This window comes from Lasiodiplodia theobromae (genome assembly GCF_012971845.1).
Source record: "Lasiodiplodia theobromae strain AM2As chromosome Unknown scaffold_3, whole genome shotgun sequence".
Taxonomy (NCBI): domain Eukaryota; kingdom Fungi; phylum Ascomycota; class Dothideomycetes; order Botryosphaeriales; family Botryosphaeriaceae; genus Lasiodiplodia; species Lasiodiplodia theobromae.
Window position 1 is genome coordinate 96,322 of NW_023336519.1, and position 23,821 is coordinate 120,142.

General features: G+C 55.4%; 6 protein-coding genes across 6 annotated transcripts; 3 read left to right on the forward strand and 3 right to left on the reverse strand.

Annotated features, from left to right (window-relative positions):
- Positions 1 to 1,149: 1,149 nt before the first annotated feature.
- Positions 1,150 to 2,445, forward strand: LTHEOB_991 (Dual specificity mitogen-activated protein kinase kinase 1 protein; the record flags this gene model as incomplete). The annotated part of the gene is made up of 1 exon (XM_035519549.1): positions 1,150 to 2,445. The coding sequence occupies one exon, from the start codon at positions 1,150 to 1,152 to the stop codon at positions 2,443 to 2,445; it is 1,296 nt and encodes a 431-aa protein (XP_035367338.1).
- Positions 2,446 to 6,054: 3,609 nt separating this feature from the next.
- On the reverse strand, positions 6,055 to 8,808 carry LTHEOB_992 (Transcriptional activator protein acu-15; the record flags this gene model as incomplete). Its single annotated transcript, XM_035519560.1, has 5 exons — positions 6,055 to 7,173; positions 7,221 to 7,578; positions 7,629 to 7,909; positions 7,961 to 8,277; positions 8,325 to 8,808. The coding sequence occupies 5 exons, from the start codon at positions 8,806 to 8,808 to the stop codon at positions 6,055 to 6,057; spliced, it is 2,559 nt and encodes an 852-aa protein (XP_035367339.1).
- Positions 8,809 to 11,275: 2,467 nt separating this feature from the next.
- LTHEOB_993 (Set domain-containing protein) lies at positions 11,276 to 13,504 on the reverse strand (the record flags this gene model as incomplete). Its single annotated transcript, XM_035519571.1, has 4 exons — positions 11,276 to 11,942; positions 11,996 to 12,412; positions 12,460 to 12,557; positions 13,211 to 13,504. 4 exons carry the CDS (start codon positions 13,502 to 13,504, stop codon positions 11,276 to 11,278), a joined length of 1,476 nt encoding a protein of 491 aa, XP_035367340.1.
- A 551-nt stretch (positions 13,505 to 14,055) lies between these two features.
- Positions 14,056 to 16,132, forward strand: LTHEOB_994 (Tyrosine-protein phosphatase cdc14; the record flags this gene model as incomplete). Its single annotated transcript, XM_035519582.1, has 4 exons — positions 14,056 to 14,131; positions 14,193 to 14,513; positions 14,566 to 14,794; positions 14,845 to 16,132. The coding sequence occupies 4 exons, from the start codon at positions 14,056 to 14,058 to the stop codon at positions 16,130 to 16,132; spliced, it is 1,914 nt and encodes a 637-aa protein (XP_035367341.1).
- A 1,007-nt stretch (positions 16,133 to 17,139) lies between these two features.
- LTHEOB_995 (NADH-ubiquinone oxidoreductase) lies at positions 17,140 to 18,149 on the forward strand (the record flags this gene model as incomplete). The annotated part of the gene is made up of 3 exons (XM_035519593.1): positions 17,140 to 17,191; positions 17,528 to 17,652; positions 18,045 to 18,149. 3 exons carry the CDS (start codon positions 17,140 to 17,142, stop codon positions 18,147 to 18,149), a joined length of 282 nt encoding a protein of 93 aa, XP_035367342.1.
- A 1,969-nt stretch (positions 18,150 to 20,118) lies between these two features.
- Positions 20,119 to 22,427, reverse strand: LTHEOB_996 (Bilirubin oxidase protein; the record flags this gene model as incomplete). Its single annotated transcript, XM_035519604.1, has 5 exons — positions 20,119 to 20,514; positions 20,680 to 21,405; positions 21,457 to 21,486; positions 21,698 to 21,928; positions 21,981 to 22,427. 5 exons carry the CDS (start codon positions 22,425 to 22,427, stop codon positions 20,119 to 20,121), a joined length of 1,830 nt encoding a protein of 609 aa, XP_035367343.1.
- Positions 22,428 to 23,821: the final 1,394 nt, after the last annotated feature.

Consider the following 23,821-nt stretch of genomic DNA (forward strand, 5'->3'; position numbering starts at 1 on the left):
GTCATTATTTTTCGACCTCCGTCTTCGTCCCTATATTTGCTTCAATTGCCTATGGAGCGACAAAATACGCTTCTATAAAGTGGTCGTAAAGTTCAGACATTGAATGATTTGTTGCGCTCTGAATTTTCTGATCCCCAGACGCAAGCTACAGCCTGCCAAGCTTACACTTCTCAGCGTCCGCCAATGACCTATGATTTCCCCGGAACAGTTAGACCGGCGCTCAATGCAGGGTGCGCATGGTCTGCAAAAACTTTCACTGTGCCACGTCCCTTCAATCAGGGGCAAGCAGCCAGGAACTCATGCGCTGTCAGCCCCCGTCTGAGCCACAATCGTTGCTGCCTGGTCTGACTGCAGCAGTGATGTCAAGCTGGTCACTTAATGCATCAGCTCAGCTCAAAAAATTTTCACTTCAAGGAGATATATATTTCGCAGCATTTCAATGTATTACTCTTTCATATATCGCTTGTCTTCGATTGTACGCTGATTGGCATTTCTTTCTGCTACTTTCACTATTTTCTTCCAATTTTTGAATCACAGCGGACTGCAAAAAATCTGGGCTCTCTTCCAACCTCCCTACATGAGCAGTTGATAACAGATACCTGGATTTTTCTGTGAGTTTCGAACCGTATAAATATATCCAGACAAACACTTTTACTATCCCTGGAAACAGAATCTAATGTCTTCGGAGAGACAGGATTGGGAAGGTCAAACTTCTCTACAATAAGCTGAGACATCGAAGTCATGCTAGGCGGCTCTCGGGACCAAGCTGACGACCCATTGGAAGACTGGATCTGGGTGGAAGATGGGAGTCTCAGTGTTCACTCACCTGCCGGCCCCCCAGGTAAGGCTCACGTGCTTCAAAGAAGTACTCTCACTGATTGTTTTGAAGGTGACAATGAGCTTCACGTAGAGAATGGCAATCGCCCATCTCATTCCACCACCTCAGTGTCAAGTGAGGCACCTCCCACACTTGGTAGTGGAAGAAGAGCTTCTTGGGCAAACAATGTTGCCAATGCCGGAGATCCCCGACCACACACAGTCTACGCATCCGAGAGCGATTGCCCATATTTGATCACAAAGCGCCTTGGTCACGAACAAGGATGCATTGTCCTCGCAGTGCGGAACAAAGACCAGCCGTGGAAGCAATACATGCAGAAGAAAGGCGTGGCAAGCGAAGAGCGAGACCAGGCGAACTTGAACAACAAGCTCAGGGCAGAAGCAAGCCTCTTGCGTGAACTTCACCACGAACATGTTGTTAAAGTTGCCGAGACTTTTGAGTCCGCCGGCCATTTCAACATACTTTTGGCTCCGAGAGCTGCTCTGAGACTAACACACGTCTTTCGACTCTTTGACGCCGAGAACGACCCACACAGACAAAAGCCGAGTCTCGAGACTCTCAAGGAATGGGTCTCCTGTCTCACTAAGGCCCTGACTTATCTCCACAACCAAAACGTCGAACACGGAGATATCCAGCCGTCCAACATAATGATCACGGTAGACGACCGGGTGCTCCTCACAGGCTTCGCAATGGCACGTCGAGTGGACCGATCCAACCCGGCGGATACTGCTGGTACCACAGCGTCTCCCGCACACCAGGCCGCTTCCCCGTATGCGGCTCCCTCGCACCCCGGTCCTCACGTGCCCTTCAAGGACGACATGTACGGCTTCGGCTGCGTCCTACTGGAACTAGTGACAGCCATATGCCATGCTGGCGACGGCGGCGACTCACAGGCTCATTTCCGGCACGTCCGCGCGGGAGCGCCGGGGAACGATCCGGCAGGCGCTTACGCACCGTGCCAGAAACAACTCGTGCAATGGATATCCACCCTCTCCACCATGGGCCCGCTTCCCGTAGCGCCGCCCGGATGCAACAACAGCAGCAGCGTCGACGCAGCCGACTGGACCCGCATTACGACCGACCTCGCCTTCCGCATGCTGGACCCTTCGCCTGCATGCCGGCCCGCCGCAGCCCTCGTGCTGCAGGCCATACGCTGGTTCGGCGTCGACGGCGGTGCGAGTTGTCTATGCGAGGGAGGAGGATCTTTCAGCACGTCTCACAGCAGCGGCAGCGGCAGTGCGGGACTTGAAGCCGACGGCAGCGGCAGTACGACGACAGTGCGGCTCGAGGAGGATAGATGGGCAGCGCCTTTGTGGGCACCCCTGCTGTACAACCTCGAGGCGGTCCAGTACTGGGATCTCGACATCCCTGTCTCGCCGTGGGAGATAGCCAAGCACGTCTGCGCCGATGGCGTCACAGACAACGCCGTGATCCAGGGCATCTTGCAGCGGGCGGCGGCGCGCGCGAACAATGCGTTCCGAGTCGGTGGGCCGCCGCGCAGCTACTTCCTGGGTCAAAGTACCTCGCTCCCTGATCATGGGCGAGGACGCCTGATGATGTCGAGTCCACATGTGGAGCTCGCCTTGGCCAGCGACTGTAAGCTTTGATTAGAGTATGCTCAAGCAATGATGAGCGACACTCACGGGAATGACGTAGGTATCGACAGCTTCTGAGCAGACAGAGATAATCAAGCCTGTGACTGGGCTGCAGATCCTTGGACAAAGGTCTTTTCGGTATTGAAAACGAATAGTCAGTAATGTGTAATCCTAATATAATATAGTCAGCGGAGGCTACCGCAAGCCACGGCAGATCGATATCGAACAAGCATTCCTACAAATCTCCTGGGCGAGGCGGGAGAGGCATTGCACAGTTGCGCCATCGCCGCATCCCTTACTCATGCAGCGTGCTGTGACACTTGGGCCCCACTGTCCGTTAGCACGGGTTGTGGCATCAAAAGCCAACATAACTCAACTACACCGCAAGAGAGAGAGGCAGAGATACAGCTTCTGACCGGGCCGGTGAGCCCGCGCGCCTGTGTCAGGTAGAGAAAGTGAGTGGTTTAGTTCGGGCGGGCCTCCGCAAATTCCCTCCGCATTTGTATAGTACCCTTTGCCCCGTCGCGCCTGGCATCCCCCACGGGGAAATACGGTGTGGGAAAATGGCAGAAAGGATCAGGGTTGTAGTTGGAGAAGCCAATCGCAATCGTTCCCGTGGCGGTTGTACCTTGGTACAAGAGCCTGTGCCCCGTATGCACCCGAATGAAGCGCAACGCCGCAAGGCACCCTTCTCCGCATCCGCATCGGGAGCCTTCGGAGCCGCTCGCACATCATCCGTTAGGCAAGACAAAACAGTATGAGTAAGTGTATACTAGTCAGCGGTGTTGCGATCAAACAAGGGCAACGAAAGTGCGGCAGCGGGCAGCGGCTAGTAGTGGGTATGGTAGCGGTGCCTAGCGAAAAAAAACGGAGCTACCGACGATCCAACGAGGGCTGCAGCCATCAAACCCGCCCCAACGGGGCACTGCGGCTCCTACGTTATTTTCTCTTGTTTCAAACAGAACCAGAACCAATCCAGTCCATGCATTAAGATTTCACCTAGGCAACTACCGCACACGCATCATTCGGCCCTGTCGCGGAGCTCGCAAGGCTGTCCACGAATCGAACCGCCGATCTCCGCAATCCTCCTCTAGAGACGCCACACCATCCATCGCGCGGGGCCGGTTTGGCGTGGCTAAATCCCCCGAACACATGGCAACACGCGGAGATCTGAGCTTTCATTCCCTTCTTCACTCTAGACGCCGGTTGGAAAGGGGGACCCAGCCGACGCCGCCGCTGTCAACTACTCATCATGATCGTGCCTCGTCGTCCTAGCGTCCGCAGCTGCATTCGCTGGACGGTGGCTTTGCCCTTGCTCGCGTGGCCGCACGCTCCACAATTGCGGCTCCGCACGTTGGAACCAGACTTCGCTATCGTCAGCTAGTCCGCTTTCGAACGCCTCCCAGCTATTGCGTATTCTTCCTTCTCCTGCGTGTTCTATTTGCGGGCGCGTTGACCACACACCGCTTTGCGCGGCTCTACGCGTTCCTCGCCCCGCGGTCCAGCGCGAGATGCGTCTACCGGGATTTGCAACTAAATCAAATCCTTCACATTGCACACCTACATACCAATGTCCAAAAGTTTAAGGAGAAAATACTGAGATTAGAGAGAGCGCGCGCGCGCGGGCGAGAGCCGTCCAGCTCCCCTTGTCTGTCACTCAGCTTCTGACATCTGCGAGGCTTGCCGCTAAAAGAAGGGGTGTTGACGCACGCCCGGGTAGCCGGAAGGCCCAGAACGCATACACGAAACGGCCAGCTAAAGCTAGCTGTTCTCCTACTGGTGAAGTACCTAGAAGGAATCGCTGTGGTCTTGCGCGCGCTTCTCCATTCCTTCCCAGAGGCCACGATAGCTTCTCCCCCTCCTTCCGCGCCCCTTCTCGCCATTCCCCCAACGAACAGCAGCGGAACCGCAAAAAAAAGGGTCATGAGCGCGACGGCGTGGATGCCGTCGCGGTTTCGTGCGAGGTCGGATCGTGCATTTCCGTCGTATCGTCTGTGAATCCCCCACGCGCGCGCGTTCGCGCTCTCTTCATCAGCTGGCTCGTGGGGTTGCGGTCAACGGCAATTGCCCAGTAGCAGTCGAAAGAAGCTGTCAGCGAAAAGAATCCATCGAACGGTGGTCGCGTGAGATATTCAATCTCTTCCCGCAAACAGAAACGCGAGAGTCAGTGCCGATTCGTTGATCTTACCCGCCGGGCTGACGGTTCTCGCCAACAATCTGGGTAAGATGCTGCTTGCCCCGCGCTCAGCTTTGCCCTCCCTTCCTACCAATTGAGCGGGCGCGAGTCAGCCTTCCGCCCCCTTCCTTGTCCATGCTCAAAGCACCACCAAACGGGATGCCCCGGTTAGTAGAGAGGAGATGGAGAAGAAAAAAACAGGGCCACAATGCAAGCCTCTTTTTGCCCCTCGTCCCCCCCTTCTGGGGCCCCACGCGCTATACAGATGTGATGTGCCACGTGCTTTGTACGTCTGTTCCTCTCATTGCTTTTCTTTTTCCCGCCCATTCCCCAGTGGCACCACCCCTCCTTTTCCGGGGGGAAGGATTTCCTGGGGGGCGCGGAGAGAGTGGCGGGGATGTGTTCCGGAAAGACCCTTTCCCCATGCATGCCATAGCAAGACAGGCACAGTCCACGCATGCGTGTCAATCAAGACCCATGCAGAAGGAATCGCCAGATAGAACAAAACAGACGATTCTCCGATCTAGGCACAGAGAGGGCTTAACCATGCGCCTTCGTAGGGGAAACGAGCGGCGCGGAGTTGTGACGGTGTTGGGGATGGGCTCGCGCGCGGTGATGGTGGTACGACATCCACGTGCCACAATCCCATCAATCCATCGAGGACTGGAACCTTTTTTCCTGTCTCTCGCGCGTGCGGGAAGAGCCGGCACGATCGATCACTGGCTAGTTGACTGTTTCCCAGCCTTCGCTCACGCATGTCATTTTTCTGCGATGATGCGAGGGCGAGAATTTGCGGTAATACCTGCAGCCCACGTTGCAGCTGGAACATGCATGGAAGAAAATTTGTGTGAACCAAGATGAACTGCGGGGTAGCAAAAGAAAAATTGCCAAGTCTCTCGCGCGGCAGACGTCGACCGTGGTACCTTAAGGACAGGGTTGAGGTTAACATCCAATGTATCAGGCTGGAAAGTCTCCGATTGCCGCCTTGGCTGCAATCACCTCCCAAGCCTAAGGATCTCGATGTGATATCATGTCCACATCACTGCTGTTTGTATGAGGCCTGTAGCTTGAAGATCGTGGATTTTCATACCAACTGCTGTGAATCTTATGTACTCGCCAAAAGATTATGAAAATGCTCCCTGTAAACGACGCGGCAGGTATCAAGAGTAATGGGAATTAGAAACAAAGCGAAAAGAGCCGCCAAAGGAGAACATGAACCGCGCTGAAAACAGGTAGCGACAGATACGTCAAAAACGTGCCTGAGAGTTTTCCCTTCTCAAGACCCCAGTCATCCCAAAAATCGACTTGCATGCATAAGCGATGCGTGGAACCCATATATCCCATCCAAAATAAAACACCGCAGACACCCTGGCCCATACCCATCCCAACGATTGTGCAACACCGAAAATTTGCCGTCGCTGAACTCCGAGTCAACCCTTTTCCCATCACAGTCCAAAGGTTCCATCAAGCGCGATGCCATTGGCCGACGGACTTAGGTCGGGGATCACAAGGCCCCTATACGAGTCGGAGTTCCCGGACCCGAAGTCGCAGTCGAAGTCGTTGCTGCCGCTCGTAAGGCTCTCGTCAGAAAAGCTTAGTACGCTTTGCGGTGGCTGCTGGTCGGGCGGTCCCACTGTCCACACGCTCGGCGACCACGCCAGGTTCGCGTCCGAAGTCGCCGACAGGGGAGGAACGTCGCCTAGCGCATCCACGGGTGCACCGCCGTAGATGCTGTCGTAGATGTTGGTCTGTCCATTGTCAAGCCCGCTGAGGAGGCGCTCCCAGTCGCCGGGCGACTGTGTTTCCGATTTCAGGTGCGCCGCCATCGAATAAGTGTTCGACTGTGATTCGGTACCGAAAGAGAGATAGTCAAGGTTAAGAGTGGACCCGCCCACGCTTGGACGCCGAATTTTGATTGACGGAGTACCGCCGAGTGAGGCACGGTGCGACAGGGGTGACATGGTGGGTTCTGACCGGGCGTGGGGTTCAGAGTGAACTGAGCTGATGCTGACGCCGCTCTGGTTGCTGTGTGCAGTGGCAAGGTTGGGAAGCGTGGCGAGCGTCGCCCGTCGGCTGTCGCTCGAAGCATCCTGCTGCTGTCTGTTGGGAGAGAAGCGTGATGCGATCGCCTTGAGGTGCCTCTGCGTCGAGCGGAGAGCATCCTGGGGAGCCTGCATGTTGTTGGGAATTGGAGAGGACTTTGATGCATTGGGGGAGAGAGTCGACTTTGCCACCTTGCGGAATGCGGCGGATCCAGGGGACTGAGAACGTTCGAGGTAACCAACGATTGCGGCCATGAGCTTCTGGTTCTCCTTGATGAGCTTGCTGTCTTGATCGAGATCGAGACTCTGGAACATGAGACCGAAGCCTGAGGTCACGAGCATATCATGCTTGTTCAGGCAAATGGCGAAGCACATGCTCCTCTCCTCCAAAAGCTGCAAGATCTGGACTGTGGCCTTCGAGGCGCCAGCAACAGCAAGCGTAGCGGCGGATGCTCGGCCTCCAATGTTGGCGCACACGGCAGGGCGCCAGATCAGAGACTTGATGTACTGGTAGGCAAGAGACTGAAAGACGTTAGCTTTGAACTAGAATTGATTCCTGTGCAACATACCAGAATGGGCGAGCGGCTGCTGATGATGTGGGTGCTGGGCTTGTCCTGCACGAATTGAAGCTTCAAGTGCGAGGCCAAGTTGTTGTTCCACTCGTCCAACTCATCCGACTGAGCAGCCATCTTGCGGAGGGAAATCTCATGTGACGTGGCAGCCGGGAAGTTCTCGCAGAGGACATTGCCAAGGATGCGCGCAGCACGGAAGAGAGCAAGGGCGCTGGACAGCTTGGTGAACTCTCCAGGAAGGGAAGGGAGGAAGCCCTTCTCCGTGATGTACTCGTCATCGGCATCCACGGGGAACTCGCAGTGAATGTCCTCCTCGCGCAATTGCTTAGGCAGACCAAGTTGAGCGGCAGTGAAGCTATGACTGTTAGTGCAATGATCTTGTTGAAGAGAGTTTAGAAGACCTACCAGTCAAGAGTGTACTGTGTCCAGAAAACCTTCTTCCTCATCTCGCTGGTAAGAACGCCAAGTGCGAAACGCTTTTGCGACTGGTGGAGACCCAAACGATGCGCCAGACTGACGGCGATGCCCTTGTACTTCAGCAGACGATTGTAATCCGCCTTCTGAAGGCAAAAGATCTGTGCAAGGACAAGACATTGCAAGGTAACGAGAGAAGTGTCATCGATGAAGGAGTTCAAAGCAGCGTGCCATTGAAGCTCAACCGATTCTACGAGTGACTTGTCGGGGGCCTGGCAGCACGTGAGCGATTTGCTTCAGAGGATGTTTGAGTTCAAACTTACATTACCAGCGAGGGCAGCGATACCAAAAACGAGGTTGAGTTGCGCGAGAGCCTTCTTGTCGGAGAGGGGTTCTGAGCTGTTGACGAATTCATCGTACAATGCGAGGAAAGCCGGGCGGTGGAGCACCGGGAAAAGAGGGGCCCATTCTTGGAAGAAAATGTTGATTAATTGATCGGACACAAGGCGGGGAGGTGCCTTGAAAGAGACAGAAGACGTGTCCCGGGTCGGTTGGGGTTTTGAGTCAGTCTCGAGGAAAGCCTCGGGTCGGATTGACGGGAGCGAGCGACCCGTCTCCTGGACGCGGCGGTAGAAGGAGTCTGCGCACGTTAGAGAGGCTGACTTATGGTTTAGACTCGATACATACCAATCAGTGTCCTTCCACTCGATGTGCCGACGAAATAAGAATCTGAGCTGCCGTCCTCCAGGAGAATGGGCGATTGCTGGATCTTGAAGAGGTCTTCCTTGTCGGGGGCCTCTTCTCTCGGGGTGACTGGCGCGGGCGATGGTGATGGTCTCCGACCGATGGATCCAGGGGAGTTGGAGTGCATGCGCGACAGCATGTCGATCTTCTCGTCCTTCTCGTCCAGCAGTTCCTTCAGCTCGCGAATCTCGGACTCGAGCTGACGCACGCGCTCCTCAAGCGACTCGGTGTAGCCACGCGGGAAGGCGCGGCGACTCAGCTTGTCGCTAGTTTTGCACTCGAAGCCGACGTTGAGACATTGCGAACAGGAGGGCCGGATGCCATCGCAGCGGATCTTCTTGCTGCGACAGCGATCGCAAGCCTGGGCGATGCGGGTCTGCGAGTTGGTCCCGACCTTGATGACCTTCATTGGTAGAATGCCTGGCATGACGGGCAGAGGGCGGCGCAAGGGGCCGGCACTCGATATATATCGGTTTGGTAGCAGTGGTGACAGGCGCTGGGCTGATAGCAAGAAATTGGGTCAGGGTCGCTAGGAGCGCGGTGTCATCCGGATGAATCGTATCGGTGTGCGCGGCGTGTGTCGGATCCGCTATTTGGCTGGCGCGATATGCAATAAGTAGTGGGCGGACGGTTCGAGAAAGGGCTGAGATTGGGTTCGGGAGTGGGAAAGAGAGTGCGGGAGCGACGGGGGAGACGAGCTTTGGCGTGTCGGTCTCTTTTCGAAGCCACTAGCGGGTCTGGGGTTGGGAGGCGCGGTCGAGTTGGGATGTCAGTGCTGAAATGCGGGGATTGTGCAGCCAGTGCGGACCCGGCGCTGGGCGGTAGACACGCGCCCGGCGCCCAGCGTGTGGCTGCATTGGAAGAAAATGAAACGGGACCGCGTCTGCCCTGCGCCGCGGAGCTGATCGCCCAGAACCGCCCAAACTGCCCGCCGCTCAAGCTTCTGCGCAGCCGGCCCGACACCAGCGCTCTCTCTCCTGCCGGCGTCACGATCGACGGCCGATGTGCAATACACGCTTCCTCATTCACCGCATCCCCTGCCCGCGCGCCAGCTCTGACCAGCGCTGACGTCTGCGCTGCTTCTCCCCACATCGCGCCGGGACGCCTGGACACCTTGACACTTGACACGATTGGGAACACGCGCGCAAGCTGGTGCTGGCGGCGCAGAGGCGCGACGGGGACCCACGAGCGGTCCCGTTCGTTGAGTGGGCTTGAGGTCATTCACCCGTGCACGCGCCCCCTACCCACCGTCGCGGCGCCCTCGCTCCTCACCGGAATCTGGCGCGAGAGGGACCTCACAGCACAAGGCGGAAGGGTCCCGCTGCTGTGGGCGACGTGCCTCTAGGATACCCCAGATGTATTCCCTAATCTGGTAGTTGAGCCTGCATATCCAAACCCAAATGTTGACCTCCAACGCTCAGATCTAGCTGCCCTACATACAGTGCCCGCCCAATCCCGAGAAAAGAGCGCTCCTCGGCGCGCTCCCGCCTCCCCTCGTAGGGCTCGCTAACCCGGGCACCCAGATCCTGCTCAGTTGCCACTCCCGCAGCATGAGCTTCAGCCTGGCCCCGCGTGTTCCTGGGTGGCAATGTCAAAGGGCATGAATCAACAGCGAAATAACTAGACTGTGCGCACACGTTAGCATTTCGAGCCAAGGATTGCGCTACGTCCTCTGGCCGGCTAGCTTGGGCGGATGTTACTTACATAAACACGATACGACAGCTCGTATCGCACTAACGGTTTTTAACGTCTTCTTTTAGCACCATGCAGTTGAAGCACACTATGTCAAATTTAGCTGCTGCAGGATGAGCATTAGCATCACTTGTCCTAAGTGAAGCATTACTTCATGCCCTCAAAGACATGGCCATCGACGATGACGACCCACCCCACCAACCAACCACCTGACTCGCTGCTGATGCGCCCGCGAGGCGTTGGCCAAGTGCTGGGAAGCGTCATCTTGCTGGTTAGCCTGCTGGGAGCCTACAGAGGGGTATCGCAGCCGAAGGCTAGCGTGAATTCGTTTTTCGCTCACGTCATGGGTAGCTGAAGCTATCGTCCGGGTGAGAATGTCGAATTAAAAATTCTACATACACGTCCGGACGATAGCTTCAACTACCCGCATATGTTGTTTTTCTCAGTAAAAAGAGAAGAAGAGAAGAACAGACCGAGGCCTAGTTACGCCCAAGGCCTTACTGTTCTTCACGCAAGCCTTCGGCTGCGATACCCCTCTGCACGTTGTCAACATAACCCTACTCTCCACCTTCCGCAGCTAATGTACCCCGCAAATCACTAGTGCGCGAGAGAAAGCTTGCTCGGATTTCTGCCGATTTCTTGGGATTTAGTCGCGTGGCTTGCTTAGAAGTCTATTTGCCATTGGATACTCTGAGCCAAAGCATTTATCGGTACATGATTGCATGAAGATTTCGGAGTAAAAGCATCCGAAAGATGGCTGCGACTGCCCCGACTTCATTGCAATATCAAGTAACCCGACCTCACACTCTACCATTATCACTCTTTAATTCTTCCGGGGATAGCCGCTACTATTGGTTTTTTTCTTCCTTCGACGAATGGGACATTTCTGATCCAATGCGCTGGCGTCATCCATGAAATCCATTGGCGGGTAAACGCCAAAGTTTCAAGGCATCTCTCCGATCGATGTGGCAAGGGAGCACTACGCGTCAGCCGGATATGGTTCCGTTCAGCTACAAATCAGCTAGTGCCACCAGGTCCAAAGCGCCGATCTCTCTCAGAGCGACCAATTCTGATTAAAGCCAACCTCTTTGTGTAGATCTTGCTTCGTTCGGGATCCAGTGCGTTGGATCAATAGCGGGGATCGCGATAACCTCATCCTCCCCACCATTCCCCGCATTCTTTCGATCCGCCTCGACCACACCCTAGGTGAAATCCTCCTCGGGTTCTTGCTGTGCCATGGCTTGCAGGTACTTCTGCACAGTCTCCGTCTCGACAAGCTTTTCCTTTTCCTCCTCGAGATTGCCATATGCTCTCTCTAGCAGATCCCTCTCTAGGTCTCTCAGCCTAGTAGCTAGCGACCATACGCGTTCCCGTACCCTTATGCCCTCCTCGTTCATGGCTGCCTTCACATCGTCATCAGTCCCATACAGCAAGCGCAGCTGCGTCTCAACCCTGTCCTGAAGGAGAGAAACAGCACGAAGCTTAAAGACATCCCACAACGGGTGAGTCTTGAGTGTGTCTGCGAGCTTGTCGGGCTCCTCAAGCACCGATCCATTCCAGTAGACGCGGAGCTCACGACCACCATCTGTGGTTTGCTCGACCTGAAAGTCTAGCCCGTCCTCCTCGTTGACCACTACGAGCCAAATAAAGTCACTCTGCCAGCCTGTTGATCCGGCGGAGGCTCCGACGTGGTCGGAATCGTAGAGACGGAACCCTGGCGCTGAGGTGTTCACGTGCAGCTTTGCGCGTTTGAGCGGATCGTCATTCGGGATGTCCAGGTCCAGGAAGAGCTCTCGGGCTGATGTCATGCTGTCCTCAATGAAGCCGTAAGAGAACAGCATCTCACACGCGCCTTTCTTATCTCCGTATCTAGGCCAACGTTAGCGCTATTGCAGAAGATGATGGTTCTAGTGACAACCGACGTTATGGTGATTTCGTCCCCCTTCTTGAGCTCTTTGCCGTCGCGTAACAAAAGCGCGGCATTGCCGTCCGAGTCCGTCTCGTAAAGAGCAACCGTAGCATCGCCGCTTGCGTGGTTAGCCATGTCCACGCAAGGAACCATACTGTCCCCAATGCCTGGAAACTCTAGGGCACGAGAGCGGTACATGGCATCCACTTGGAGCCAATCATCGAAAGAGATGATGCCATCCTCTTCGTCCCACAACAGTTCGGCGCACCACTTGATGTGCTCGGTTGCGGAGCGAAGTTGGTCGAATTCCTTGGTGAGACTTTTAATCTTGGCCTCAATTGCCGGTTTGAGCGAGGTGCCGGTGAGGAGGTCACGTTCAGCTTCCGTCCAGAATGTCGGCAGGAGTTCTTCCGGGAGGAACTTGATATATCTGGAGAGGTTAGCTTGCGAACGCCGTTGCATTGAGCGCCACATTACTCTTTCAGTGGGTTATGCACTCCGATCTTGATACTCGTGTTAGGGCAATTCGAGATGGCTTGCATGAGTAGGAAGACTAAGATTGCAATCCGAGGGCTCTGTGAGTATATCAGCCGCAGTCCAGACTCGGGAATGTGCTAATTATAACTCGCATGGACGGGAAGCAGACGGGAAACGGTAGAGAGCTAGCATTATAGAATTCCAGACGCAGCCTCTTTGCGCCGACTCTCGTTAGCAAGCCGACACGTGAGCGAGAGACACATGGTTGCGCGCCAGTTGGACCCCTGTGCGACACTGGAATACGGGTTAATAGCAACGTGTTGTGCAAATGTCATGCGAGATGGAATGGGCTCGGGGGTGTGGTGGACATTTGCTTTGGGAGTGAGGCTGGTGCAACCTGAGCACCGTGTCTCGACAGTTGTAGGAGTGGAGCTGAACAGCTGGCTGCGAGTACACCGACAAGCGAAATAAGCACAAACATTCCGGCTGAATAGCGAGAGTGGAAATGCCGTTTCGCGACATTAAACGGCTCGGCAATGCCCCCCAGATGATAGCTGAATAGTATTTGGGGTAAGGCCGACAACAACAAACAAGTCGTGGGTGAAAGTGTAGCCGGAGCATTCGGTATGATGTCACCGGTCGGGCGCTGCAAGCCTTAGGCGCAGACAGGTTGGTGTGGTCGTCGTGACTACATCACGCGCAAAAGAGGCTGCGTCATGGAACAGGAACAAGAAAACAAACATGTTCTTACCCTTCCAAAGTCGGCCAGCGCATCGAGAAGTTCACGAAGATGCTGGTCCGACTTGGCGTGCATGCGGACAGCCTCGAGCGACAGTACAAGGTCGCGAGGAATGATCATCAGCGGCTCTGCATTCCCGGAGGATAGGGCGCCGTCAGCAATGACGGTGGAGCCTCGCAGCTCGAAGCCTGGAAGAGGCCCGACGGAGATGGCATTGAAGGTGACGTCGTTCAAGTCGGCCCAGACCCTGAGCGCGGAGACAGGCACCCTCAGCCACCCTTCCGACCTGCCACGCGCAATAAGCATGCTGGGCTGGGCAAAAGTAGGGCTCGTGGGACGGGGGGAGGAGCGGTGTGGACTGGGCCGAACACGCCCCTTGCGCTGGCCGACACGGTTGAAGAAAGCAGCAGCGGCGAGCTTGGGGGCGTCAGTTTGACGGGCTTCTATAGCAACGCGACAAGGCGACAGGGGCTGGGGCTCACAACAATGCCTTGCTGTTGGTGGCCAGCTTGTTGATGCGGGTCTGTGGGAGGTGGCAGGGCAGGCGGCAAGATTGTTCGCTGCGCTCCCCGGCAACTGCGCAGCAACGGCTCGCACGGGCCATCATAACAAAGCCCGAAATCCACATCTACCTCGTCCACCTCCCACGGGCGCTCTTCTCACAACAATCCCCATCTCATTCATCGCTAGCACTATTTCTTCGTGCCCTCCCCGCCGCTTTCCCCGGAGGTTCGTCGTCCGTCCGTCCTCCCTCTCCATCCCATCCCCGACGCGCCCGCCACGCGCACAGTCTCGCCCTCTGCCGCCTATTTAGGTGGCTAGCATCCCAAACGGCACGGCACATATATTGAGTCGCAATGCCTTCGCACCACGCCCACGACGACGAGCGCACTGCGCCGCAGCACTACGGCCAGATCATTGAGTACATCCAAGGTACGTAAACAAACACGCCCGCTCGAGAAACCGCCTCTATGACCCTAACCAGCCGTCGCAGACCGTTTGTACCTGGCCTCGTACACCTCTACTCCCAACGCGCACACTCCGTTTCCCTACCCTTCTAGCTCCAGGGAACGGAGGTCTCCAAGCAAGCGCTCGGCCAAGGCTCAGGCGGGCCCGACCTCGCCGTCCAAGTCGCACCCGCCACCCGTCTACTTCTCCATCGACCGCAGCCTCCTCTACAACGCCTTCCATGCCGACTTCGGCCCGCTCCACATCGGCCATCTCTACCGCTTCGCTGTCCAGCTTCACGAGGTGTTGGGCGACCCCAACAATGAGGACAGGCCTGTTGTTTTCTGGAGTTCTGCCGATTCAAGGAGTAAGGACCCTCCCTGTTATTCCACAATCCTCAACTAACATCGGAATCCCAGGTCGCGCTAACTCCGCCTGCCTTCTCGCTTGCTACATGGTCCTAATCCAGAACTGGCCCCCCCACCTTGCGCTTGCGCCCATCGCCCAGATGGACCCCCCGTGCATGCCCTTCAGAGATGCAGGCTACAGCCAGGCCGATTACGTTCTTAACATCCAGGACGTTGTCTATGGCGTGTGGAAGGCCAAGGAGGAGGGAATCTGCAGCCTGAAGGACTTCAGCCTTGAAGAGTATGTTAAATTGTCGTCGCCTCTGTTTGCACTTCTAATAGTAGTGATAGGTACGAGAAGTACGAGCGCGTGGACATGGGTGATTTCAACTGGATCTCGCCCGACTTCCTTGCATTCGCCTCGCCGCAGTTCGCACCCACTCACGTCATCCCCCCTTCATCGCCGATCTACTCTACCATTCCGAAGACTGTGGCAGAGCTGCAGCAAGCTAAGATCCCGACGCCATTCAAGAATGTCCTTTCCCATTTCTCCACCCGCAACATTGGTCTCGTGGTCCGCCTCAACTCCGAGCTTTACTCTCCTACCTACTTCACCGCCCTTGGCATCCAGCACCTGGACATGATCTTCGACGATGGCACGTGTCCGCCTCTCAACCTCGTCCGCAACTTCGTCAACCTCGCCCACGAGATGATCACGGTCCGCAAGAAGGGCATCGCCGTGCACTGCAAGGCTGGTCTTGGACGGACTGGCTGCCTGATCGGAGCCTACCTCATCTACAGGCATGGTTTCACCGCCAACGAGATCATCGCTTTCATGCGTTTCATGCGCCCTGGTATGGTCGTTGGTCCCCAGCAGCACTGGCTGCACCTGAACCAGGGAACTTTCAGGGAGTGGTGGTTTGAGGACTGCATGAAGGAGAAGCTTGCTGCTCTGCAGCCGGCGACTCCCACCAAGGGCCTGGCCAGGCAGCGTCTTACCAGCAATGGCCAGACGCACACGCCTCCCAACGCCAGCCCCAAGCGTTCGGCTTTGGGAGAAATCTCGTCGAACGATCAACGCGCGACATCTATGTCAGGAAATGGAGTCAACGATGAAAATCTTCCAGCACCTACGCCTGGCCAACCCCGAAAGACAAGCAAGCTTTATGGCAACGGCAGCGCTAGGCACAAGTCGCCGCGCCGGGTACATGAGGAGGAGACGTACGTACTTCCGGATGTGGAGGATGAAGCTGTCGAGTCGCAACGCAACATCACGCAAGACGTAGCCGACGAAGAGGAGGAGGCGCAGCTTCGACTGTTGGCCAAGCGCGCTGCTTCAAGGTCACCGAGTTCGAAGTCGCCCAAGTCTGTGGGAAGCAATACCAAGAGGAGGGCTGTAAGCTGCACTACCACAACAACAACCTCGACGACGACAACCACCTGGAACGGCGGCGAGAGCGACATCGAGAACCGATCCATTCGGCCAAAGACACCGTCGGGAAAGGCTGGTAGTGGCTCCGGCGCGATCAACGTCGGGAAGACAAGGAGCACTCCGGCGAGGCGTAGCGCTGAGGGCAAGACGGGCGTACGAAAGACCAGCGGCAGAGTCGGCAGTCTGGGCAGCGCGAGGGTCAAATGATCCGGTCAGCATTTGCGAATGAGCATCAATTGTTGACCGATATCATCAGGGATCCCGGCGTTGGCGGTGTGCACGGCTCTGGAAGTCGCGCTGTACTGGGCGTCTTTCATCGACTACGCGTAATTGTTCACTTTGTACAGGGCACGCGTACGAATCATGGGAGGGTTGCACCAGGATACCCAATGGGAATGGGTAGGCCTCGTGTTTTTGTTGATGAGCGTTCAATCATACAGAGACGCCAGATTTTCTACATGGAGAGGGAAACGAATGAGCGGCAACTTTTGCGATTTGGCCATACCTGGGTTTTCTTTCGGGGTAGTTGGGGGCACCGGGATTAGGGATTGCGAATGGCGTTCGACGGAACAGGACAACCAACGACTGGTATTTTTCTTTTCCAGTGGCGGCAGGCGTTTCACTTGGTTCTGCTCTTTTCCTGCGGGGTTCACGGACTTTGGGAGTTCGATTCTTCGGCTTCTTCGATCTTTGCTTCGGCTTCTGGTTTATCGTTTTTGAGCGTCATCATGATACATGACGAGATAATGATCGAGGATCAACTTTCGACTATTTCAATGTCAAAAAAAAGTTCAACGAATTCACTTCGTGGCATCGTGGCCTCAGTCATCCCTGGAATGGTTGTGAAAGTTAATTTGCTTGTTTTCAAATATCCGAGCATAGCATAGCCACCATTGAAGTTTAACCTCCATTTCCGTTCGCAGTTTTTTGGCCTTGTGACCACAAGACGCGTGCAGTTAACCCGGTAACCACATCTTTGTAATACACACACGTGAGTGGATGGAGCTCCGACGAATCTTGGCGCACCGCTCTCACCGCCTTCGCCCTCATTGGACGGCAAGCCCTCTGCTCTCCCGACGAGCCGCAGCAACCACCAACCTCGCTACTACTTGCGACCACCTTATCGTCGTCCGCCCCCCGCCGCCAGCGACCCGTCTTCGATCGCGCTACAGCCACCCTCTCCACTCCGCTTTCACCCCGCTCCTGTTCGCACGATGACCGTCACCGAGACGATCAAGAACGCCGTCGGCCTCGGCGGCAGCAACAGTGAGTGAAACCAATCATTTCCCCCCACCGGCCCCAGACAGCAACGACACTTGTCCCCGCGCCTCCGGCCGACCTCTCTCTCGGTCTCTCTCCACGCTTCGACTCGACCGCGCTCCAATTGGCCCTCTGCCCGCCACGACACCGACCGCAGCGCGACCCCACAAAACCCCGGGCGGCCTGCGCACCCAATGGCGGGAGAGAGACCGGAGGGAGAGAAAGGACCCAACTGCCTTAGCTCGGGCGGACAGATGGGAAACGCGGAAAACGGGAAGCAATTGCTGGCTATGGGATGTGCGGAGGCTAATTGTAAACCTGCTGGGAATGCGAAACACACAGGCGCCTCCCGCGAGGAAATGTCGGCGGCCAAGCTGCCGATCCCGTACCGCGACAGCTGCGCGCACCTGCTCATCCCGCTCAACCGCTGCCGCTACGAGGAGTACTACTTGCCCTGGAAGTGCGAGGTAAGGGAATCTCTCCCCGTGCACACACACCCTTTCGGTTGATGATGGGGGGCGTTTGGGGGATTTGGATGGGGGTGGACGGAGTGGTGAGGGTCTGAAACGGTCGTTGCTGTCGCTGGTTGTTGGGTTTGGGGATAGTTCTTGGGAATTGAAGAGCTGGGACAATAGAGGAGATGGAGACGGAGGGGTGGGGGACGCTGCTGGTGTGGCATTGGAGAGACAGCATGGAGATGACGGATGAATTGGGGATCGGGCGCTTGTTGGACATGGGATGGACGGCCAAAAGAACACTGGCGGCAGCAGCGATGATTTTGGATGAAATGGACTGGAACCCGAAGGGAAGGGCAATCTGGTGATCGAAACGCAGGCTGACATCATTTCCCGCTTCGCAGGACGAGAGGCACACGTACGAGAAGTGCCAGTACGAGGAATTCAAGAGGCGGGTCGCGAAGATGGACGAGCTGAAGCAGGCTGCGGACTACAAGAGAGGCAACTGAGCTCGGAATGTTGGACGAGTGATCAAAACAGAGGCGGTCTGGTTTATGAAGGACCTCCCACGCACTTGCGATGAGAAATGGAGAAGGGATGCTCGGGGATCCAGCACAGACATAGAGGGAACTCGGTGGCTGCCGATCTGCTACTACTACTGTATATCACATTGCGGAATTGGAGCCCTGATGAATTTGAGTTGATGTTTTCCTATATGACCGGCAGTTCTGAGTATTGAAGGTACTTCTAATCATGGTCCCAGAAGTGAATGCAGATTCAAGCTAAATGCATCATAGTTGGGTAGTTGAAGCTATCGTCCGGATGTAAATGTAGAATTAAAAATTATACATTCGCGTCCGGATGATAGCGTCAACTAACCGCACAAGTCGAGGAACATTTCTTGCGAAATAGCTAGTGGCATTGGTCAAGTTTCGGGGGGGTTTTGAGTGACTGAGATTGTTCAATGAAACTGTCGGCAAGAGTCTATTAACTACAACTTGCATGCTATGCTGATGTGAATTCCAGACCCTTGTCTGGATAGTCATGATGATTCCACGCCTTCCATCACCGTTCCCGCCATGCCTTTCCAGGTCTTGATGATATCGTACTCCCATAAACCTATTAGGCTGCATCCTCTGAATAATTGATCATGTCGGACATGGCCATGTCCTGCTGCTGGACGGGCGGGCTGCTGGACGTGCTGCTGCTGGGCGGCCTGGGCGGCGACAAGCTGGGCGGCGAGCCGCTGCTGGGAGGGCGGCACTCGTAGACTGGGTTTGTGCGACCGCCTGGGCGACCGCGCGCCAGGATGCGCTCGAGGCGCCGGGACTTGGAGGTATTCGAGGACTGAGAGGTGGCAGGCGAAGGAGGACGATGAGTACGAGGAAGTGGAGGTATGGAAGTTTCTCGTTGTGTCTCCGAGGAAAGAGGCTCCCGAAAGGAGAAGGGGGGCCATGTGTCTGAGGAAGGCGGCCTCTGCATGCACCCGCCCAACATGCAGCACTATCTTCTTTGGCTAAGCGAGAGGGTGGGCGCCTTCCGTGAAGGCAAAACAGAAACAACCCCAGCACATTCAACGATTCCTCCAATGCTCGCGCTCATGCATCCGAAGACCTTGTGAATTCTTTGATAGCTGTATTAGCAAGTGTGATAGTCGTGACCCTCGTGCTGGCCGACAAAGTGGCGACCAGGTGCTTGAGCGAGTCAATTAAAGCCGGGAGCTGGGGTGACGAACTTCCGACAGAGGCATGATTCGCCTTGTCGCGGTTGAGATTGGCGCGCGTGTCGCAATGCTGGCTGACCTGCTGTTTATCTTCGAGGATTCAGGTGCAGAAGCGGTGGGAACGGTGACGTGCGTGGTTGAGAGGGCTCCGGAGAGGCAGTGGCGTCTTCCTGAGGGGTCCCATCGTCTAAACGCGCGACATCCCTTTTGCCGATGCACCACCTCCACAAAGGCAGCCTTGCTACTGCAGAAGGCTGTGGAAGAATTTCAATTTTGTTTTCACAGCAAACACTACTCTCTTCTTACGGGGGGAGCTGAAGCGAATGTCCTGACCGTAGATGTCGATTTAGAAAAGGGACAAACGTGTCCGGATAATAGCTCCAGGTACCCATGGAATGTCGGTGTTTTTTTTTTTTCTCGAGAATTTGGTTTCTAGTACTCACTCCAGATAGTCTGTTTGCGAAATTTGTGTTTGGACAACTGTTTCACTTTCCTATGTCATTGCGAGCCATGATTTTTTGAAGTGATGGTGATTATTGAGGTTATCGTATTTACAGAAGACAAGAGGACCACAATATATACGCCGGAAAGCTCCCCCAAAATATGTACAATAGAAGAGAGATTCCGCAAACTTGAAAAATGAAAAGGAGCGTATCTACAGAAGACGTCCCATATTTACAACTGGGATGGAAATTTTTTCATAAACGCCAGAAACCTTACTTGCCAAAAACGCCAATCGTGACTAAAATCAATCGTTACTTCTTGGAAGTAGTCGTGGCCTTCGTGCTCGTGCTCGAAGTCTTGGTAGACTTGTCGTCGGCCTTGGTCGTTGCAGACGAGGTGATGGTTGCGGACTTGGTGGAGGATGTTGCAGTAGAGCTGGCGGGCTTGGTCGAGGTCTGGAAGCCTGTAGACGCGGTGCTCCAGTACGCCTCGAGAGCATCCTCGATTTGTTCCGCGTCTCTATAGCCACCATCAACGGCATCGAACTGGGCAAGCTTGGACTGGATGGCCTGGTCGGTGAAATCGGCAGGGTTGATGTCCTTGGCCCGCCACTTGGGCTCCATGGGGTCGATGAAGAGAGTCTCATTCTTGTTGTAGCCGAAATTTTCGATCTGAGAGACGTTGAACGCCGCCATCATATCGTTGTCCTGGCTTCAAGTTAGCAAACAGCTCATGCAGGTGTTGTGGTTGTGTAGAGACAGGATGTTGATGCTCTGGAGCAAGCGAGCTAACCCAATCAGGAAAGTCACGCATCCGTTGGCCAACTCCCATCTCTGCACCACCACCGGAGATTTTTTGTAGGCATTGCTTACCTCGTGGATCAAGTTATGGCAGTGGAACATGTAAATTCCCGCAAAAGGCTGGAAACGAGCAACAACCTTGACCTTCTCGTTGACACCAAGCAAGACGACGTCTTTGAGACCGTTCTTCTCATAGTCGAGCACCGGACGGTTGCCACCAGTGCGCTCGATGACCTGGAAGTCAACAAGGTGAATATGGACGGGATGAGACCATCCGCCAGAGCTGTTCTCGAGCTCCCAGACCTCAACAGCACCGCGCTGGGGCTTGGCCAGGATGCGGTTCTCGGTCTGGGCGAAGGTGACGCCGTTGACGGTCCATTCGCCGCCCTTGCGCTCGAACTTGAAGCTGCGGTCGACAGTCGTCTTGGCAGGCGGGAAGGGCACGCTTCTGAGGGTGCTGGGTAGAGGCGAATCGGAGGTGGTGACCTTGTTGCCGACGACGAAGCGCATAACTTTGTCCGTGCTGTTGAAGTCGTCGTCGGCCTGTACGTTGCGGTTGTTACGCATAGTAACGTTCTTGCCGGCGAACTGAGCAAAGTCGACGACAATCTCCCAACGCTCAGCGATGGAGGCATGGAGTAGGTCGGTCTTCACGGGAGCCGAGAGAAGACCGGCGTCGGATGCAATGACATTGAACGGAATCTTCGTGCCGAGAGCACCGTCGGCCTCGAGCCAGAGTTGAAAGGCGCGGGAAATGGAAGTGTCAAGGATGCGGAAGCGGTATTTGCGAGGTTCCACCTTATTATCAAACTTTAGTAACGACACTTATTTAGAGCACGCGAAACTAACCTTTAAGAACGGCCAAGGTTGTCCGTTGACCTGTTTATTGCATTAGAATTGTATAGAGATGTGCTTTGTAGATGTTGTGGTGCTTTGGAGGAGATGTGTTGGGGTTTGGCGGGCAATCACGTGAATCGCCCAATCGGGTTAGCGCGTTCCAACCGCAATTCAGTTGACCATCCACAATATTACCCACGCCACCCTTTATTGTTCTGAGAACTGAGGGAGAGGAAAAAAGACTGCAACTTACGTGGATGACATCGCCCCAGAGGCTAACAGTCTCGCCAACAGGGCTGAAGAGATCGCCATTGGCCTGGTATTGCTTCGAGCTCAGGGCAAGAGGAATATCGTAGGCCCCAGAGGGGAGATTGAGTGCGGCCTCGTTGGTGTCCTCAAGGACGTAAAAGCCGGCTTGTCCGAAGTATGCGTTCTCAGCGGTGTGGAAAACAGCATGGTCGTGATACCACAGTGTACGGGCACTCTTATTATTATTTTAGTGGGAGCACTTATTTAGAGCACGCAAATGGACCAACCTGAAAGTTTGGATACAGATAGTCCTTGTATTGGCCTGGCTTGGTTGTATCCTCTGCCCAGCCGTCGAATGGAGCAAAGGAGGGGGAGCCGTGGAGGTGGACGGAGTTGGCCAGCGTAGCCTTGTTGATGAAGCGAACGACGGCCTCCCTTCCCCGCTGCATTTTGAAAGTGGGGCCAGGCGAGACTCCATCGTAGCCAACCAGGTTCGCTTTGCCAAGGCCCGGGTAGACTTGCTGCTGCAGCGGGGAGATGGTGATTTCGTAGTAATCGATGGCGGCACCAGTCTTGGGATTGGTGTAGGTGGCCTTCTTCTGTTTGACCGGAGGCGTAGGGAGAGGGAACTCGTAGAAGTTCTTGTACACAGGGCTGAGCCACTTGTCATCACCGGCGAAAGCGCCGGCTACGAGAAGGGCGGCAGCGCCCAAGTGGATTGAACCGAAGAACATGGCGGCGAAGGGTGAGGGGATTTGAGAAGGTTTGAGGGAGCAAGGAATCCTTCAACGGAGAGTGACCAAATGAATGGCACAAGGACAAGAAGCTTGGAAGTGATGGCTTGCTTGAGAAGGCTTGAGTGTTCTGATGCTGGGATTGAGGACGGAAAGACTGTCAACTATATATCCCAAAATCTCAGGATAGAGCTGAACAAGGCCCCGGCACTGGCCCCGCTGAGTTGTCGAGCCCAGAAGCAAAGACCATGCCCCAGAAGTCCAGTATCGTGGAGAAGCCCATGCCAGCGGAACGCCATCACGCCCCGCTGAGAGCCGAGATGGTGTGTTTCGGGGTGCGCGTGCCGTGAGCTAGACTGTTAGGTCCAGGGTCTAAAGCCGACCAGGCGGCAGCGGTGGCTAGCCGATGCCTTGCCGTTTGGACGGCAGCTTCCGACCATGTCTAACAGGTATGGGCTATTGTTGGAAGGCCAAGCATTTGAGGCTTAAAGGCGCTCGCTAGGGCCAGCGGCTCGAGAGCTAACGGCAATTTCTTCAAGGATTTTCACGGTTCCAAACCGTCACCCTGGTCCAGATCCGGCGATGTTCCTTGGTGCTGGGAAACGCCCATGTGGCAACCTCATGTGGTGACACCGGTAGAGTGGAAAGCACAGAGAACGAGCCTATGAGAAGTGTGCACCGCATGTAGGACCAGTGGTTCGGGACTCATCGGCGAGCTAGTGTACCACTATCTTTTTTATTTTTTCGACCGGCCACGAGTACCGTTGTATCCTTGTTTGGTAAACTATAGAAAAGCAACTCCATGGGTCGCATGAGGCCATACGAAACAGCCGGGTCTGACAATGACCGTGTTGTTCACAGCGGCTGACAGCTCGACAGCTGCAGCGGCATGATTGGCTTTGTGGCTATGGCCTAATCGGGAAAGTGATTCAGCTACATGCATGAACTAATGACATTTCGGGTCGACGATCTGTATAAGGCATTTGGCTGGCCATTCAGAGGGCTGCGAAATGGTATGACTGCCACATGGCATGGCCCGGAACGGGCTAGACCATGATGGGAACCTGGGGAGGAGTGCTTGGCACTCAGGGACCTGGGGTATGCCAAGCCAGCCACGACACTTCGCTCTCTCCGCCCGTCCTCGTATAACATCGACCAACAGCCTTCAGCTCATCAGCCCGCTTGACGCCGCATCTCTTGGCAGAGCTTCCACTTCCCGCCGCCGCCCCTCTCAGCGACTGCCCATGTGATACCTGAGCAAAGCTTGACTGTCTGTACCATCCTTTCAGCTCCGGCCCAATCGCACTCCGTTGCAGTACCAGACCCAGCTTTGCAGAATTTCACATTTCCGAGTGCCGAAGTGCGATTCTCGACTCCCCGCCACGGCGTTCTTC